At 42.7% G+C, this 20,333-nt stretch overlaps 2 protein-coding genes across 5 annotated transcripts in view; one reads left to right on the top strand and one right to left on the bottom strand.

Moving 5' to 3' along the window:
• RPN2 (ribophorin II) overlaps nt 1-3,936 on the bottom strand; it is a 50,130-nt gene extending 46,194 nt beyond the window's left edge. For 2 of the 4 annotated variants that reach the window (XM_042230364.1, XM_042230365.1), the window contains exon 1: nt 3,908-3,936. In XM_042230364.1, coding sequence (XP_042086298.1) covers nt 3,908-3,926 — 19 coding nt within the window. In that variant the 5' untranslated portion in view covers nt 3,927-3,936. Of the gene's footprint in view, nt 1-3,631; nt 3,672-3,907 lie in introns of those variants that run through there. The other 2 variants (XM_027977177.2, XM_027977178.2) reach the window with 1 other exon arrangement.
• Nucleotides 3,411-20,333, top strand: part of MROH8 (maestro heat like repeat family member 8) — a 58,688-nt gene continuing 41,765 nt past the window's right edge. The window contains exons 1-4 of the mRNA XM_027977174.2: nt 3,411-3,778; nt 8,745-8,866; nt 11,174-11,319; nt 16,192-16,314. Coding sequence (XP_027832975.1) covers nt 3,492-3,778; nt 8,745-8,866; nt 11,174-11,319; nt 16,192-16,314 — 678 coding nt within the window. The 5' untranslated portion in view covers nt 3,411-3,491. The remainder of the gene's footprint in view (nt 3,779-8,744; nt 8,867-11,173; nt 11,320-16,191; nt 16,315-20,333) is intronic.

The raw sequence follows: 20,333 nt of genomic DNA, 5'->3' as shown, positions 1-20,333 counted from the left end.
ATTCAAAGTTTTATACACAGTTCCAATGATGAGGCGCACCAAGGTCTGGGAACCAAGTCATATGAGAAAGGGTGAGGAAATGGGAGGTTCCACCTGGGGAACCGGTGGGCACAGTCTTCAACTATCTGAATGACAGTCCTCCCCCTCCCAGCAGCTTCTGAGCATCTAAAGCAAGGGGCTCATCACACCATTCCCATCTCACGTATGTTTGTAGCACCAATGCCTCCTACGGCAAATCCAAACCCGAGTCCTCACGTGGCCTTGCCCGTTTCCCAGTGGATCTCTTCCCCCACTCTTTCATCTGTGGCTCTCTGCCCTCCTCTCCGTTCCTTTAACGAGTTGTGTTGTCTATGGGGTCACACAGAGTCGGACACGACTGAAGCGACTTGGTAGTAGTAGTAGTAGTTCTTTCCTATTCAGCTCTTTGGCATGTCTTCTCCTGCTTAACTTCAACTTTCAGATTTCAGGTCAAGTATCTCTTCCTTCGGAGAAGGCAATGGCAACCTACTCCAGTACTCTTGCCTGGAAAATCCCATGGACAGAGGAGTCCGGCAGGCTGCAGTCCATGGGGTCGCTAAGAAGTCCAACACGACTGAGCGACTTCACTTTCACTCACTGGAGGAGGAAATGGCAACCCACTCCAGTGTTCTTGCCTGGAGAATCCCAGGGACGGGGGAGCCTGGTGGGCTGCCATCTATGGGGTCGCACAGTCAGACACAACTGAAGTGACTTAGCAGCAGCAGCAGCAACTCTTCCTGAAGAAGCCCCCCAGCAGCCCTCCTTTGGATGGGGTCCCAGTTCTATGGTGAAACACAAGGTGTCTGGGGCCAGGTTTAAATCTCAGCTCTATCACTTTTTAGCCAGGTGGCTGTGGCAGTTACAATGTGACCAGTCTGTGCCTCAGTTTCCTCAAGTGGGATAATACCAGTATCTACCTCAGGGTTGTTAGGATTACATGCATTAAGTTAGAATATGGATGTTAGTGGCATGTATATAAATAAGGGTTACATAAATGTTAGCTGCTCCTGCTTTGACACTGTTGTTGTTTCTATATCCGTTCAAAGCAACTTGCAATTCTATGCAGTATTTTTTACAACTAAATTTAGTAATGTCTGATTTCTCTGCTAAACTATAAGCTCCACAAGGATAGACTGTTGCTTTTATTCATCCCAGTATTTCCAAGCCTTGCACATGGTAGTACTGAATTAATATTTGCTGAATAAATGGGGAAAAAAAACCTAGTCCTTATCTATCACGCTCCAGGGGACAGAGGGAAATGCCAGGAGTCGAACATTTCTAGTTTTCATTGGAATAAAAGCCTTTTAAATGGGCAGCTTCATGAACAGTGTGCCTTCTAAGTAACAGTAATCACAGGGTTAACATTTATAATTAATGCCCCTTTGCCTATATCGTCTACTTCAGTTTGAACTAGAACCCCTTGAGAAAGTTATTTTACAAATAAGAAAGACAACCAGAACAGCCCAGACACAGCCAATCTTGGACTCATACCCAGGTCCATCTAAAGAGTTCTCACTCCACTATTTTTGGTAGAATGTTGATGAAGGGATGCCTACATTAGGGATTTGAGTGTTCGTGCTACTTAAGCCCTTGTGTGTATTAAATAACCTAAAGAATGTGAAAGCTCTTTAAAAAAACTAGAAAGAGATCTGCAATGTGGATCATCGTTCATCCAATGTTTCTGAACTATGTACCAAGAACTATTTTTGGTGTTAATACAACACGAAATGGAACAAAAACCCCTAACCTCATGGAACTTACACTCCAGTGGGAAAAGACATGACACAAAATAACTAAGAAACATTATTCATCATCTTAGAAGGTGAAAAGTGCTGTGGAGAAAAATAAAGAACATAAGGGATATCTGGGAAGAGCTGAAACTTTAAACATGGCAGCCTCTGAAGGCCTAACTAAGAAATAGATATTATGTATAAATCTGAGGGAAAAGAAGGAGCAAGTCATGAAGATATCGGGAGGAAACTATCCCAAGAAGAAAAGCAAGTACAAAGACCCTGAATCTGGAGTGCGGACAGGACTTTCTGCACTAGCCAGGGCAACATGGCTGGAGAGGATTAAGGGGTGAGAAGTAGGACAAGGTGACAGACACAGCAAAGGTCAAGCCCAGACGACCCTATGGGCACCCTGGCTTTTATTAAGTGAGAAAATTTTGAGCAGAGGAGTGATCTGACTTTCATTTTAACAGGAACTTTGTGTTGAGAACAAACAATACTGTGCTGAGATTATAGAGGGGCAAGGATAGAAAAAGAGACACCAGTCAGGAGACCACAGCCACATCTCAAGAAAAAAGATGGTGGTGGTGGTCTAAACCAGGGGACCAGCTGGTTGGAGTCTGGCTAGAACTCAATCAGAATTGCTGATACGTGTAAAGATGTAAAAGAGGGATCCAGATACTAATGCTGACCCAGTGCCTTGAATACGTGCATGTACTCAGTGCATTAAGATCTAGTAACTGTGACTAGCATTTTCCCAGCTAGACTGCAAGTTTCTCTAACATAGCACTTGGGCCAGTATCCTGATCTTCCCACCTCGTATCAAGGATATTAACCATACATCTTTGGGGACTGTAATCTGAGCACTTAACACGTGCCTGGTATGCCCCACAATACTAAAGAACTCTGTGTGCATTTAGTCATTAAATCTTCACAATACCCAAGTCTGCGCACTTTACAGACCAAGAAACTGAGTCTCAGAAATAGTTACCTGCCCTAAGACAGGTTAACCAGTTGAGAATCAAACTGCAGGAACTCTATTATCTTCAACCTGTCAAATAATGGAGCAGCGAGCCCACAGATTTATTCATTGTTACCTTGGGCAAGTTACCTGTCTTCTCTGAGATTCCGTCTGTCAAGTGGAAATAATAAAATAGTACCCATTTCCCATGTTGCTGTGAGACTACACGAGGTTGCATCCTGCAGTGTCCTCTCAATACCTGGCAATATAGTTCAGTTTACTGAGTGCTTACTGATTGCGGCGCACTGTTCTACACTATGCAGGGAGATGGTCTCATTTAACTCTAATTTACGAGACTAACCTATTTAACAGATGAGAAACTGAGGTGCAGAGGAGTTAAGTAACTTGCACGGGGTCACTTTACGAAAACGTGGCACACTGCAAGTTTGTACCCGGAGACATCTTAAATTCAGAACTCACGCTCGTAAGCTCCCAAAAAGGTGTGACTTTCTCACCCCTTTCACTGAACAGGAAACTATGGTTCAAACAAGGACGATTTAGCCAAAAGCTCACTCTTAGGCCACCTGGCCCGGAAGCGCGCGCGAGTCAAATGAATGGGTGAAGCCAGACCGCGGATTCTCCACGGCTGCAGTCCCCGCCTGGGTCTCGGGGGGACCCGTAGCCCGCGCCGCACCCACCGCCACCCTCTCCTCCACTCGCCCGCAGTCCCAACCGCTGGCCAGCCCCCCGTCAGACGCCGGACCCCCAAAGAGCCCGAGCTCATGCCCCTGCCCCGCAGGGGAAGAGGACCCCTCCTGGCCGGCCCCCGAATGGCGAGCACTAGCCTCCCGCGGGCGACGGCCCACTCGCCAAGGCGTGTGGGCCGCGGGACCCCGTTGTCGAGCCCTGCACAACGCCTCACCCCGCAGCGCCATTCCTCCGAGCAGGTCCCGCCAGGGCCCGAGCCGCAGGCGGACTTCCGCTCGGGAGGGTGGCTCCAAAAGGACTCCGGAGGGGACGCCAGGGACTCGCGGCAGACCCCGTGTGCTGGGATGGGCTCCAGGCACAGGTCAGTCCCCGCCGTTCCGCTGGGCCGGGCCGCTCTCACCAGCTGCACGGTGCTGAGCGCGCAGTGCGCCACGGCCCTCGCGTACACGTCCGCGTCCCCCCCCCGCGCCCCGGCCCACTTGGAACCGACCTCCTCGCAACCGTCCCATTCCGGAAGCCACCGGCAGGCGGTTGGACGAGACCTCGGGGGTGGGCCCGAGACGGGGCCTCCTGTGATTGGCCGATCGCACTGTCACTCAGTCGTCTCTCTGCTACCCGGCCGATTTTAAAGGAATGGAAAGGGTCCGGTGGAAAAGGGCCGGCAACATTTGAGCGGTTTGCGGGTTTGTTCTTTTTTTTTTTTAATAAGAAAATTATGACAGCTTTCCCTGAAGATTGTTTCGGTTGTTAGTAACTGACTTATAACTGACTTTTTAACTGATCTGCATACCTTTGTGTGAGGAGAATATAAATCCCAATGGAAGTGACTCATCTAAGAATTTATTAATTAGGTAATTCAAGATTATGGAGCGTTTACGGGATAGCCAGACAGGGTACTAAACGCTCCATGTACTTTGTTTCATTCACTGCTCATCCCCAGTCTGTGAGATATGTACTATTAATATTTCCATTTTATAGAGAAGGATATTTAAAAATGTGAACCAGGACAGTCTGACTATAATCTGCTTTTAACTGTTACGAACACAAAGTATTCACAATGCGATATAACTTTTACAATCATTAGTGTCCTGGATATTACCGTCTATTACTGTCCCAAACAAGGAAGAGTCAGTTCTTTCTCTGTTTGGTAGTGTCCTATTGTATGGTATACTAGCCATTAAATATGTGGATATTTTAATTTGAATTTAAGTAAAATTAAAAATTCAGTTTATCATTTGTATTAACCATATTTCAAACATTCAGTGGCCCCACGTGGCTGGTGGAGATGATACTGAACTGCACACAATTATAGAGCATATAGAACATTGCCGTGGTCACAGAATATTCTATTGGACAGCACTGATCTAGAATATATAAAGAACTCCTCCAACTCAATACTAAGACAACCAGTGGTGTGCTGAAGCCTCATACCGGCTTGTGAGAGTCAACTGTTAAATTTCTCGGGAATTTTGATAAACCTCAAAGTCCTACTGGGATGTTGGCAATTGGATCTCTGGTGCCTTTTTTTAAATTGCCAAATTTGAAATAGTCAAATTGTCTAGTCAAAGCTATGGTTTTTCCAGTAGTCGTGTATGGATGTGAGAGTTGGACTATAAAGAAAGCTGAGCGCTGAAGAATTGATGTTTTTGAACTATGGTGTTGGAGAAGACTCTTGAAAGTCCCTTGGACTGACTGCAAGAAGATCAAACCAGTCAATCCTAAAGGAAATCATTCCTGAATATTCACTGAAAGGACTGAAGCTGAAACTGAAACTCCAGTACTTTCGCCACCTGCTGCCAAGAATTGATTCATTGGAAAAGACCCTGATGCTGGGAAGGATTGAAGACAGGAGGAGAAGGGGACAGCAGAGGATGAGATGGTTAGATGGCCTCACTGACTCAATGGACATGAGTTTGAGCAAGTTGGTGATGGACAGGGAAGCCTGATGTGCTGCAGTCCATTGGGTTGCAAAGAGTAGGACTCAACTGAGCGACTGAACTGAACTGAAAAGTCCTACTGTATAGCACAGGGAACTGTATTCAGTATCCCATAGTTAACCAACGAAAAAGAATAAGAAAAAGAATATATATGTATTTTCTGTATGTATCTATATATTCTCTCACGTTGGTGTACACCAGAAACTGACACAGCATTGTAAATCAACTATGTGTGCATACGTGCTCAGTCGCTTCAGTCATGTCCAACTCTTTGTGACCCCATTGACTGTAGTTCTCCAGGCTCTTCTGTCCATGGGACTCTCAGGGTAGAATACTGGAGTGGGTTGCCATGCCCTCCTCCAGGGGATCTTCCTGACCCAGGGATGGAACCTGAGGTTCTTATGCCTCCTGCATTGTCAAGATGGGTTCTTTACTACTAGTGCCACCGGGGAAGCCCATGAATCAACTACGCTGCTGCTGCTGCTAAGTCGCTTCAGTTGTGTCTGACTCTGTGCAGCCCCATAGACAGCAGCCCACCAGGCTCCCCCATCCCTGGGATTCTCCAGGCAAGAACACTGGAGTGGGTTGCCATTTCCTTCTCCAATGCATGAAACTGAAAAGTGAAAGTGAAGTCGTTCAGTTGAGTCCAACTCTTCATGACCCCATGGACTGCAGCCTACCAGGCTCCTCCGCCCATGGCATTTTCCAGGCAAGAGTACTGGAGTGGATTGCCATTGCCTTCTCCCTAAATCAACTATACCTAAGTAAAAAGTATATAAGTGAAAGGAATTTTGCAAATTGGTTGTTAAATATAGCTATTAGAAGAATTAAATTTTGTACACTTGAAATAAAGTATATTAAAAACAAAACTCATCATTTCCTAATTATTTTCCTTTATTTTACCATTGTCTGTGCTTTTGTGGTAGCTTGTATCTACTGTATATGAATGGTGGAAATATTATATCATGCTGTGCTACTACTCATCTCTTCCCAGTAACATTGATAGCTTGATTTGGCTGCAAATGGAATATTTATACCATAGAGTCAGCAAATGCTACAAACCAGGGCTTGACTTATTGCTTTGTTATTGTGTAAATTTAATGTTGGAAATAATGTTAATCGAGATTAAACTTAAAAATATATTGCATCTGTAAATTTTACATTATAAATAGCACAGAAACTTGAAAATATTTGTGTTGTGTTTGAAAATTATCTAATTCAGAACAGAAGTTACTTCTAAAGTTTCAGTTACATGTTTATTGTTGTTTTTCAGTCCCTAAGTCATGTCCCACTCTTTTCGACCCCACGGACTGCAGCACGCTAGGCTCCCCTGTCCTCTATTATCTCCTTTGCTTAAATTCATTTCCATTGATCAGTGATGCTGTCTAACCATCTCACCCTCTTCCGCCTCCTGCTCCTTTTGCCTTCAATCTTTCCCAGCATCAGGGTCTTTTCCAGTGAGTTAGTTCTTCGCATCAGGTGGCCAAAGTATTGGAGCGTCAGCTTCAGCATGGGTCCTTCCAATGAATATTCAAGACATTTTAGTAGAAGGATAATGATGATAAACAATATCATTAATAAGTGAATGATAGATGGTACTGTGTGATAAGAAGAAAGAAAAACTAGGAAAGAGCAAGAGGGGCTGAGACAGGGCCAGTGTTCTGCCCCAGTCTCTTTTATCAGTGGAGTAGTGTCTTTTACCTGTCCGTTCACTTCTCATGAGACTGACAATATGTTAGGTACTGAGGATGAAACCACAGAAATATGTTTCAGAGGCTCCAAAGAGCCCCTATGCAGTTATGTCTCAACACAGAAAGAACTGACTGAGAGGCAATGTTATAAATAAGAAGTGATTCATTAGAATAGGTTGCTTGTGAGGTTTACAAGCAGATGGGCAGGAGGGTGCAGGGCTCAGAACGTACTGCCCTACAGTTTTATACTCAAAGGAAATGTGGGAAGGGGGAGAAGACCACCTTCTCCCTCATTCTTTAGTGGACATCAGGCTTCCATCATCAGCTCCTCCTCCTCTGTATCAGGTGGGGGAGTTTTCTCATCTCTACATGTTCAAACTGAGACTGTCATGGTACAGTGAAAATGAGCAAAAAGATGGTAATGAACCCCATAAATGGTAAATCAGCTCAGGTTTCAGTATAATGTCACCTTATCCCTTTTTTAGTGTGTGCAGAGGAGCATGAAATAGGAATCATTAACTTACTGACCTCATTGGACAGGATGTGGGTCTCATTCCACTATTTTCATGGGTATACCTCATGCTTCTATTGCACAGGTTTCTGGTGGTGTGTTTTTTTTTTTATGTTCATGTTTGCTTTTATTTAAAATTGTTTGATTTTAAAAGGTGTAGCATGTGCAGCACTGTGTTTGTTCGACTCTGGCTGATATATGTTATTACCGGTTGACTTTGAGTAAATTGCCATCTTGTTTGCTTAGAAAAAGCAAGATAGAGCTAATTGAATGGAAACACCATACGAAGGATTACAACAGTCCATTTTCCCTATTTGAAATATGTCAACATTGAAATATGAATTAAAAAGTACTATATGGAAAATATAGCAAAGATTAAAATGCTTCCTGAAGATATCTTTTGTTTAAAATATGGTAACTTACATGCAAGATATCATGTTAATTTTAGGTACACATTTTATATTTCAGAAGAAAGTGAACCTAATATTCATAAAGTTGTTTTTTTGGTTTTTTTGGCTGTGCTGCATCTTCACTGCAGGATGTGAACTTTCTTTAGTTGCTATGCATGGGGGCTCCTCGTGCTGTGTTACAAGGGCTTCTCTAGTTGCAACACATGTGCTTAGTTGCCCCGCAGCATGCAGGAACTTTGTTCCCAGACCAGGGATGGAACCTGCATCCCCTGCATTGGAAGGTGGATTCTTAACCACTGGACCACCAGGAAAGTTCCCTGCTGCACAGTTTTGTTGCTCAGCTTTGTTCTTGGTTTTGTCGTAAGTAAACCTGTTTTCCTGAGTGACTGTTAACTTAGGGGTCTCCCATAGTTTTTCCATTACTTATGATTCCTTAGTGGGATTACCTATTTAATCACTTACTTTGTCCCTTTACTCTGTCCATATCAAATATACAACTGTGACCATGTCAACAAGATTTCTTCCCTCGTGGAGTTTATAGTCTGATGGGAGGTGGTTAGTAAACAAACACACATGAGCTTGATAATTGTAAGTAATAATTAAATACTATGCAAGAAATGAACAAATAAATATGGGACTGGGTAGGGAGAAGCTACCTAATCTAGATTGGTGATCAATAAATGCCTCTCTGAGAAGGGGACATTTAAACTTTCACTTGAGTGATGAGACAGAAGCCGTCCTGAAAAACTAATTTTTCCAATCCCCTCTTCATTCCTAGGATCTGTAGTCGAGAAGAAATAGTGATGCATTGTGCTTCTGACAGTGATTCGGGAAGTGTGGATTTGCAGCTGGGCAACTTAGAGGATATTAAAAAGCAACCAAGTAGCCTTGAACTTACAGGTGAAATGGGGGAAAGATAAAGGAGTGGGGCTGGGAACAGGGAATCTCTTGTCAAGTGACGTTTCAGGATGACCAGCTGTCAACTAGATTTTGACAGCGAGTTTGGTCCCTGACTTTAAGACCTTGGAATGTGATTGGTAAAATGAGATGATACATTATTCTAGGTATATAGAAATCCAAACTTGGTCCTGAAACAGATCATCCTAAAGGCTTGTACAGAGTCTAAGTGCTAGAAGGATTCTGAGAAGGAAGAGGCAGATGTGGATGGTTGCTGGATTGGGTTACAGCATAACTATCTTTCATTTATTCTACAAACATTTATTGAGGACCAGTTGCTGGGCATACAACAATGAACAGGGCCAATGTGACCCCTGCCCTCATAGGATTTACATTATAGTGCTTTTTGAAAATGACCCCCAAAAAGTAAACAGACAACAAACAAAGTAATTACAAGTTGTAGTAAGCACTATGAAAAAGTCGAACAGCTACAGTGTGTTTGAGGAACTACATTCATTCACTTGTACATTCATTCAACAAATATTTATTGAAGGCCTATTGTTCTCTCAACACTGATCTAGCTATAGAACAGTGTACTTATAAACAAATGATTGGAGCTCAGTATAATGTGTGTGATTAAGGGTTGGGAAGGAAGTAATGAGCAGACAGAGAAAGGTTTATTAGCAGCTTAGAGGATACTTAGCCAAAATGGGCAAAGAGGGGATTCAGGAAAGGGATCCTGGAGTCGAACTCTGATGGATGAGTAGGGATTAGCTAGGCAAAGAGAGGAAGGGAAGGTGGGGAGAGAAGAAGAAACAGGCAGGCAGAAGGAAAGCCTGTGTAAAGATCATAAGTGAACAGGAACATAGGCTTCCAATGGACGACAGACACGTGGCAGGAAGTGGGAGAAATGTACACAAGACAGTAGTCAGGAAACCACTAAGTGAACAAAAGTAGAGAAACCTTCAGCTGATAGGTGTGTTAGGGAGGAGCTAGGAAGGCTGTTTGCCCAATAGGAATAAGGAATTTGGAATCAGAAATGGAGGAAGCAAGGATATAAAATGACCTGAATCTAGGAAAGCCCAAAGGAAAACGCTATGTTCCTCACTGGCAATAAAATTATTGTATTTCCTCAATTATAAGATACATATCGTCACATTGCATCATTTCTAATCATGATATATTTATTTTATAATCACTGTAATTGGTATCATAGTGTTCCTTTTTTTCCTGAAAAGTTTGTGTGTTAAACAGAATTCGTGTACTTTATAATCTTAAAAACTACATGAAGAGGAAAATGATGCCAGCAGAATCCTTGTCACTCAATAAAGAAGGTTGTTATCATCCCCATTTTGGAAATGTAGAAACAGGCCCAGAGAAACGAAGGTTGCATAAAGTCAGAAAGCTAGAAAGAGGCAGAACCAGGATGTGAGCCTAGGCAGACTCTGGAGCCTGTGCTCTCAAAGTGTTAGGTTGGCCCAAAAGTTCGTTCAGATGTTTCCATAAGATGGTATGGAAAAACCCAAACTAACTTTTTGGCCAACCCACTATGTCTCAGGTCAAGAAGGAGACACCTCAAGCACTTACTTACTCAGCTACCTGCTCCATTTGGAAAGAGATCATCAGCACAAGAGGCCACTATATTTTAATCTCTAGTCACTGCAGGGTCAAAGACTTTTGGATTTACAGAAGAATATCTACCATTGAAGTGCTTACTGTGGGCCACATACTGGGAAAGCCTTCTGTATGTACTACCTCACTCAGTCCCCAACAATAACCGTGTTTTATTGGTGAGGAATCTAAACTTCTAAGAGACAGACTAATTTAATGAATGTCGTATAGCTAGTAAGTGGTAGAGCCAGGATTCAAACTAGTCTCAGACTGAGAAAAATCCATGCTCCTATATCCCTCCTTCCTCATCCCAACCTTAAAGGTGTTTGTAGTTTAGGAGGCCCTTGGAGAACATTGGAGGCCGTTGGCCCTTGGAGGCCTTGGAGAAGGAAATGGCAACCCACTCTCATACTCTTGCCTGGAGAATCCCATGGACGGAGGAGCCTGTTAGTTTACAGTCCATGGGGTCACGAAGAGTCGGACACGACTGAGTGACTTCACTCACTCACTGGAGAACATTGGATTTGTAATTGAGAAAACTGAGACTCAGGAGGGGAAGAGACTTGTCCCGGGTTGCAGAGGAAATAGGAAGGGTGAGAACAGGACCTATCTATCTTGATGTCCGGGGGTTCTCCCCACTAAACTGTATGACTTCACACAGTACAGAGGCAACATCCAACGTCTTTCTTTCCACGTTAGACTCGGACATCTCAGAAATCCCCGGACTCTCCAGGGAATCCCTCACAGACACCTCCAGACATCTGACCCACCAAGGCCCCCTCGGTGAAGTCGTTGTTGAGCAGCTGATCCAATCCATCCAGAAGTTTTTTAATGGTGAACTAAAGGTATGCACAAGCAATCTTCCAAGTCATTCAAATTATTCATCTACCAAATATCTTAAATTTTTTTATATGGAACATTTATACTATAGGCTATAAAATTGATTTATATGTATACTGTCAACTGGAAAAAAAAAACCATAACCTGCAAATGAAGAGTTCGGCTTTTTCAGAAGTGTTACTAAGGACTAAAGGGCTTCCCTGGTGGCTCAAAGTCTGCCTGCAATGTGAGAGACCCAGGTTAGATCCCTGGGTTGGGAAGATGCCCTAGAGAAGAGAATGGCAACCCACTCTAGTATTCTTACCTGGAGAATTCCATGGACAAAGGAGCCTGGAGGGCTACAGTCCCTGGGCTCACAAAGAGTTGGATAGGACTGAGCGGCTAAGGACTGGAATGACAGTCTTTCAGATAGCTCTGAGGGACTGTTGGTAAGGGAGGAGTCAGGATAAAAAGGAGTTTTTGATGGGGAAAAAAAACTGTGTAGTGAAAGCACCAAAAGATGGACTGCTAATCACAAAAGCAGACATTTCAAATTAATCATTTTAGTGCGTGTGAGAAGGTACGGAGCAGCTCCAGTGGCTGATGGCTTGACGGACGCAGCACCGTTTGTTCACTGAAATGGCAGGTGCCATTCTTTATCCACAACACTTTTATATTTGTGTTTTGTATTTATAATAAATATATTTACATATTCTTCTAAATTATTTTTATGTTTATAATCATGTTTATAAAAATTTTAAATTTCCTATAAAAACAAAGAAAACTGTAATAAAAGGTACAGGTTAATCTTCCCTAATCCCCTCAAGATTTAAGTTATCTTAGTTTCCCTCCTAGGATAACTTCTGTTAACATTTTGGTGTATGTATTTTCAGACTTTTTCTTGTGCATACAAATGCATGTAATTATAGAAAAGCACACATCAGAGATAGTGGGAGAAAAAAGAAATTTCTTGGTCAATAACTATAAATCTGTATTATCCTACTTAATAATGCAGTATTCATTATTTAAGTGAAACATTCATTCATTCTGTGGGAGCATATAACAAGAGAATTTGTCTTGACCTGGGGGTAAAGGGAGGCATTCCTGAGGAAGTATCCTATCAGCTCAAGTCTAAGGAATGAATAGGAGAAAGTAGGAGAAGTTAAAATTGGAGGGTTGATCTCTGAGTTGGGAGGATCCGCTGGAGGAGGACATGGCAACCCGCTCCAGAATCCTTGCCTGGAGAATCCCATGGGCAGAGGAGCGTGGTGAGCTACAGTCCATAGGGTTGCAGAGAATCGGACACAATTGAAGTGACACCACACACACACACGCACGTTCCAGAAATAGGAAGTGAAACATTTAACAGCTTTGTGGCGGAAAGGGTCAGAGAATGTCTGATGAGCTCAGAGAAGCCTGGCACGTCTAAACCAGTGTCCAAGGTCTCTGCCGTTTGTCAGCAGACACTTGGGTCATTTCCATGTTCACATGTGCTCAGCGGTGTCTGACTCCTTTCAACCCCGTGGACTGCAGCCCACCAGGTTCCTCTGTCCATGGAGTTCTCCAGACAAGAGTCCTGGGTGGGTTGCCATTTCCTATTCCAAGGGAGCTTTTCGGCCCATGGATTGGACTCATGTCTCTTGCATCTCCTGCATTGGCCGGCAGATTCTTTACCGCTGTGCCATCTATCTAACTGGGAATAATGCTGCAGTGCATATGGGAGTACAGATACCTCTCTGAGATCCAGTTTTCATTTCCCTTGAATATATGTGCACAGATGTTGGGGTTTGTGAAAATTCAACAAGTTTTATATTTTCTCTACGGATAATGCCAGTAAAAAAAATTTTTTAAGACTTAAAGCCAGAGTGTTGGTCTTCACTTTTGACTTGGACTTTTCTTTGTACTTCATGTCAGTAGGACTTTCTAAAGGATTTCTTTTTAATTAATAAAGAGCTTGGATTACTGCAGTGAATTGGGGGAAAAAAAAAAAAAAAAAGCCCATTCCCTGCCCTGACCTAAATCCACAGCCAGTCAGGGTAATAGATGAGTAAGAAGGCAACTTTATCACAGTATCACAAATACCACGTTATCAGTATATACATGTAATTTATGGATACACTTAGAAGGGTACTTGACCCAAGTTCAGGAGAGAATGCATGATCTAAGTCTTAAAGCATATGTAGGTTTCAGTCTGTAAACAAAAAGTATAGACAAGTGAGAAGGCAGAAAGGCCCCAAAGCAAGAAAGGGCAGCATGAAACTTAACTGGGCTAAAACTCAGTATGCTACCAGACAAGGCGGAAGATGAAATGACAGAGATTAGTTGCAGTCACTTTGAGAAGGGCCTTGACTTTATTTATTTTTTTTTTATATTATTTATTTATTTATTTATTTATTTATTTTTAAATTTATTTTTAATTTTAAAATCTTTAATTCTTACATGCATTCCCAAACATGAACCCCCCTCCCATCTCCCTCCCCATAACATCTCTCTGGGGCATCCCCATGCCCCAGCCCCAAGCATGCTGCATCCTGCGTCAGACATAGACTGGCGATTCAATTCACATGATAGTATACATGTTAGAATGTCATTCTCCCAAATCATCCCATCCTCTCCCTCTCCCTCTGAGTCCAAAAGTCCATTATACACATCTGTGTCTCTTTCCCTGTCTTGCATACAGGGTCGTCATTGCCATCTTCCTAAATTCCATATATATCTGTTAGTATACTGTATTGGTGTTTTTCTTTCTGGCTTACTTCACTCTGTATAATCGGCTCCAGTTTCATCCATCTCATCAGAACTGATTCAAATGAATTCTTTTTAACGGCTGAGTAATACTCCATTGTGTATATGTACCACACGGATGGCTAACAAACACATGAAAAGATGCTCAACATCACTCATTATTAGAGAAATGCAAATCAAAACCACAATGAGGTACCACTTCACACCAGTCAGAATGGCTGCGATCCAAAAATCTGCAAGCAATAAATGCTGGAGAGGGTGTGGAGAAAAGGGAACCCTCCTACACTGTTGGTGGGAATGCAAACTAGTACAGCCACTATGGAGAACAGTGTGGAGATTCCTTAAAAAATTGCAAATAGAACTACCTTATGACCCAGCAATCCCACTTCTAGGCATACACACCGAGGAAACCAGAATTGAAACAGACACATGTACCCCAATGTTCATCGCAGCACTGTTTATAATAGCCAGGACATGAATGGATAAGGGCCTTGACTTTAATGGGTGCTGTTAAAAAGAGTATCAGTAGAGAGAGAGTTACCTGATCAAATTTGCATTTTATGACATGAAACTGGTAATAGCTGGGTGAATAGATTCAGTTCAGTTCAGCTCAGTCGCTCAGTAGTGTCCAGCTCTCTGCAACCCCATGAATTGCAGCACGCCAGGCCTCCCTGTCCATCACCAACTCCTGGAGTTCACCCAAACTCATGTGCATCAAGTTGGTGATGCCATCTAGCCATCTCATCCTCTGTCATCCCCTTCTCCTCCTGCCCCCAATCCCTCCCAGCATCAGAGTCTTTTCCAATGAGTCAATTATTCACATGAGGTGGCCAGAGTATTGGAGTTTCAGCTTTAGCATCATTCCTTCCAAAGAACACCCAGGACTGATCTCCTTTAGGATGGACTGGTGAGATCTCCTTGCAGTCCAAGGGACTCTCAAGAGTCTTCTCTAACACGACAGTTCAAAAGCATCAATTCTTCGGCACTCGGCTTTCTTCACAGTCCAACTCTCACATCCATACATGACCACTGGAAAAACCATAGCCTTGACTAGATGGACCTTTGTTGGCAAAGTAATGTCTCTGCTTTTCAATATGCTATCTAGTTTGGTCATAACTTTCCTTCCAAGAAGTAAGCATCTTTTAATTTCATGGGTGCAGTCACCATCTGCAGTGATTTTGGAGCCCCCCAAAATAAAGTCTGACACTGTGTCCGCTGTTTCCCCATCTATTTTAGAAGGGGACAAAACTGGAGCACAGCAACCCAATGTAGGCTTGTTCTACTGATACAGGTGATAGAAAATCAGGACATTGCTATATGTTGCTACTATTGCCACTTGCTATCTAGAGGGCTTATACCAATTTATACCATCTACATGTAGGCGAGAAAAGACTGGAAGAAATTTTCTCATGACATGTAGAATTATTGGTGTCTTTTGCTTTCTTCTTAATACCTTATTTTTTCAGTTTGTATGATAGATATTGCTTTTATAATCAGAAAAGGAAACAATACAAAAGATTTTATTCTTCAAATCAGAACTTGTATTTTAACAGGAAACAGAGACTCAAAATAATGAATTTTTAATGACATCAGGAGAGCTGGACATAATGGTATCAGAGGTCACCTTTAAGAAACAGTAAACAGGGAGGTCTTCCCTGGTGGCTCAGACAGTAAAGAATCTGCGTGCAATGTGGGAGACCTGGGTTCGATTCCTGGGTTGGGAAGATCCCCCTGGAGAAGGGCATGGCAACCCACTCCAGTATTCTTGCCTAGAGAATCCCCATGGACAGAGGAACCTGGCAGGTCTGTCCATGGGGTTGCAAAGAGTCGGACACGACTGAGCGACTAAGCACACAGCACACAGACAGGGAAGGTGGGTGGAGATGCAGACTAAGGGTGGATAGAGCCATCGTGGAGTACTTAGTAAAATCTAGCTGAGAGGGAAAATGAAGACCCAAACTCAGGCAGGGCCACTGGCCAAGGAATTTTATTCCTCTGCAACTTCTTTATTCCTTGTAATAAAATGCTAATCTTGGGTTGGATGAGATGTCAGTCGTTTAAAACATTCCAAGAAGCTTTTCAAAAGCCTTTGACAATTATCAAATGAGATTATAATGTAGAATTGTGTTTGTATCATTTTCCCACAAACTCAGAGTCAACTTGAGAAGCTGACAGCCCTGAGATCTTTGTCTTCTCTCAGCCGAACTTTACCTTCTGATGAAACCACGGAATTGTTCATTCACAGCCACATAGCAGACATTGTGCGTCTGCTAAGTGTAAGTATTATGGCCTGATCCCAGATTATTGGGACCAGGCAAATTCTGTGACAACAAAGTTTTTAGTGGTTTCATCTATGTTATCAGTTCCCTCAACTTCTTTTTCATATCAGTATTTCTGCATAGAGGAGAAATACCCAGGGTACTCCACTAAGAGAATCAGCCTTGAAAACCAATTAAAAGAGCAGCAGTAAGGGAAGGAACAGCATTTAAATAGGCAAGCAGTAGTGAGGCAGATTCTATAACAAAATGCCTAGGTTCAGTGCCGCTTCTGCCTCTTTCTAGCTGTGTGACTTTGGGAAAGTACTGCACTTCTCCGTGCCTTAGTATTCTCATCTACAAAATGAGAATAGCTGTATCTATTGGAGTGGCCAAAAATTTTGTTTGGATTTTTCCATACGATGTTATGAAGTTTGGGGCCAACCCAGTACTTTACATAGTTACTGAGAGCATTAAATAAATAAATGCCAGCCGCAGAACACGGTACCTAACACATATTTTGCATTTGAGACACATGATGGTATCCTTGTCCTGTTTGTATTTAACTCTAGCCACACTCTGCCACTAACTCATTCATTCACTGCCTTGTTATGTACTTGACAGTTTCAGACAGTGCCCTAGGAACTGAGTCCACAAAGATATAATCTCTGTTCCTGCAGCCAATCAAGTGTCACCGAGACTATAACAAAAGTTTAAATAAGTCTAGTAAGGGCACAGAGGAGTAAGTGAGTGGTCTGTTCCATGTCAAAGAATCCAGATGCACTTAGACAAGCACTTAACTTTTTTAAAAAATTTTTTAAGTGAAGGAAAATTGCTTTACAGAATTTTGTGGTTTTCTGTCATACATCAACAAGAATTAGCCATAGGTACACCCATAGGTACACAGATTTGTGAGGCTGATTAGATTGATGATTAGTTTTCAGAACTGAAGGCTAACCTGCTAATGGGTTTGTTAAGTGGTAGGCATGGTAAAGAATCCACCTTTCAGTGCAAGAGCCACAGGAGACATGGGTTCAATCCCTGGGTTGAGAAGGTCCCCTGGAGGAGGAGATGGCAACCTACTCCAGTATTCTTGCTTGAGAAATCCCATGGACAGAGGATCCTGGCAGGCTACAGTCCATGGGGAACCAAAGGGCCAGATACAACTGAGTGAGTGAGGCCATAGGCATGCCAGACTATATCAAAGATCTTCTGTATCCAGAACATTGTGGTGCTTTGAAAAGAATACAAATTTCCTGGAAGGGTTATTCCTTGCCCTTCAAGAGTTTACAGTTTAGTTCCTAAGTAGGTTGAGAAAAGTTCCAAGTAATAGATCAAGTAGAACAGAATGATATGATGCAGATTTAAGGGTGAGTGAACTTGGCTCTACTCCATGGAAAGAGAGTTATATGCATCCATAGGACTCAGCCAAAATGGCATGATTCCACAGTCCCACCTCTACAAAAATTGGCAGCAGTGGGTTGACACATATTTCAACCAGTCAGCTCAGAAGATCCACAAGCAAAAGCATGCTGAATTTCCCCATGCTTTGCACCTGAATCTGTCCAGCCAGTAGCAAAATACCTACTGTCAGACATCAACCCAAGTTTGGGCTGGCAAGGGGTTCAGCCCTGAAGAGTTAAGGAGAGTCAGTGTCCACCAGAAAACTCCAGGGGTCAGTACATCTTTGTTCAAGACCATGTGCAGGAGCTAAAAGAGTTCTGAGGAGAAAATCGGGGTCATTCTAAAGAAAGAAGTTTCATGGCTTTTCAGTCTCCAAATAAAAAGAGCAAAGGAAGCTGAGAGCAGAATATGGAAAAGAAGGGGGACAAGACTCTTACAGTACTTCACCAGAGAAGATTTACAAATAAGCACATGAAAACATGCTCCATCACTATGATTAGGAAAAAGCAAATTAAAACCACAAGAGGGACTTCCCTGGTGGTCCAGTGGCTAAGATGCCACATTCCTAATGTAGGTGCTTGGGTTCAATCCCTGTTCAGGGAACTAGATCCCACATGCTGCAACTGAGAGTCTACATGCCACAACTAAGACCCAGCACAGCCAAATAAAGAAATAATGCATATTTTTTAAAAAACACAATGAGATTCAGCTGTACACCAACTAGACTGGCTAAAATGAAAGAAAGGTGATACCGAATGTTAGTGAGGAGGACGTGGCACAACTAAGGCTCCCATGTACCCCACAGCCATTTTGGAAACCTGGCAGTTTCTTAAAAAGTTAAATATATACTCACCACAGTGATAGTGATAGTGAAGTCGCTCAGTCATGTCCGACTCTTTGTGACCCCGGGGACTGTAGCCCACCAGGCTCCTCAGTCCATGGGATTCTCCAGGCAAGGATACTGGAGTGGGTTGCCATTTCCTTTTCCAGGGGATCTTCCCGACCCAGGGATCAAACCCAGGTCTCCCACATTGGAAGCAGACGCTTTAACCTCTGAGTCAATATGACCCAGCAATTCCATTCCTAGGTAAAATGAAGCATATGTCCATACAATGACTTGTACACCAGTGTTTTATAGCAGCTCTATTTGTTTAGAAACTAAACACTGGAAACAACCCAAAGATCCATCAACAGGTGAGTGGATCAACCACTTTGGTATATCCATACAATGGAATACTACTCAGCAACGAAAATGGATGAACTGTTAATACATTGTACAACTTGGATGAATCTCAAAATAATTATACTAAGTGAAAGAAGCCAGATAGAAAGAGAATATACCCTGTGATTCCATGAAATTCTGGAAAATTAAGACTTATCTATAGTGATATCGCATCAGTGCTTTCCTGGAGGTGGGAGTAGAGTGGGGACAGGCAGGAGGGAGAATTTACAAGGTAGCACAAGAGAACTTTTGGGAGTGATCCATATCCTGATTGTGGTGATGATTCCATGCATACATACCTATGTTCAAAATCATTAAACTGTACACTTTAAACATTTACAGTTTATTTTATGTTGGTTACTTAAAAAAAGATGTAAACAATATGTGGAGAACTTTAATACAAAAGAGAAGAACTACAGTGACAATCAGGATATAAAATAATGACAAGATTTGAATGAAATTAATCCAGATAGATCTCCTGATCTAATCTTAAAAGGAAGTGATAAATAGGATTCAAAGAAAGAACCAGTGAGTAGGGGCTTTGAGGGGTAAATTAGGATCTGGCTATGCAAAGTAGTAATCCTGAGTTATGGTAGAATTATTCATAACCCTGGGGGCTTCTCTTCTTGTGGGATGCAGGCTAACTTGCCTCAGAGGCATTTGGGATCTTAGTTCTCCAACCCGTGTCCCCTGCATTGCAAGGTGGATTCCTAACCAGCCAGAAACGTCCTCCTGTTGCAGAATTTTAATGTAGCTGGACTTGTCCATAATTCCTCTTAGTTTTCCTCTGGCAGCTTGAGACTCCACCCTAATTCTACCTCGAGGTCCTCCACAAAACCCTACTACTATGCCATCTGGTAAAGAGTATACTCAACATTGAAGAAGCACTGTGTTACTTGAGCAGCAAGGTAAGAAATGGATGAGAGTGATGTTTTAGGAAGACTCTTCTATGATATGCATAATGCATGCTCAAGGAATACGGAGGACAGGCAGTTCACGGTAGACTGAACTAATAAGAAAATAATCTGTCCTGTTGTCCACGTGAGAGTTTGAGCTCCCTGAAGCAGAAGGATGAAGAGGAAAGGGACCTGTTTTAGGAATCAAAGGACACAGTTTCTAGTACTAGTTCTGTCAAGCACAACCTTTGTGGTTTTAGACAAACCACTTTGCTTCTCTGAACCTCTAGCTCCACTTGGAAAATGGAGATAGTAATATCTCTATGGCTTTCATTAAAACCTTTGAAACAAATGTCTCATTTTCTTAAGATTGGTTAAGATTCTCCTTGAGGCAAGCAACGAAGATCAACTCTGGCTCACTTACATTAAAAACAAAGGGACGGGGACTTCCCTGGTGGCCCAGTGGCCTCCCCAACCCAATGCAAGGGGCCCAGGTTCAACCTGGTCGGGGAACTGGA

This window comes from Ovis aries, chromosome 13 (assembly GCF_016772045.2).
Source record: "Ovis aries strain OAR_USU_Benz2616 breed Rambouillet chromosome 13, ARS-UI_Ramb_v3.0, whole genome shotgun sequence".
NCBI lineage: Eukaryota > Metazoa > Chordata > Mammalia > Artiodactyla > Bovidae > Ovis > Ovis aries.
Note: the sequence above shows the minus strand (reverse complement) of the source record. Positions and strands in the feature narration are given on the sequence as shown.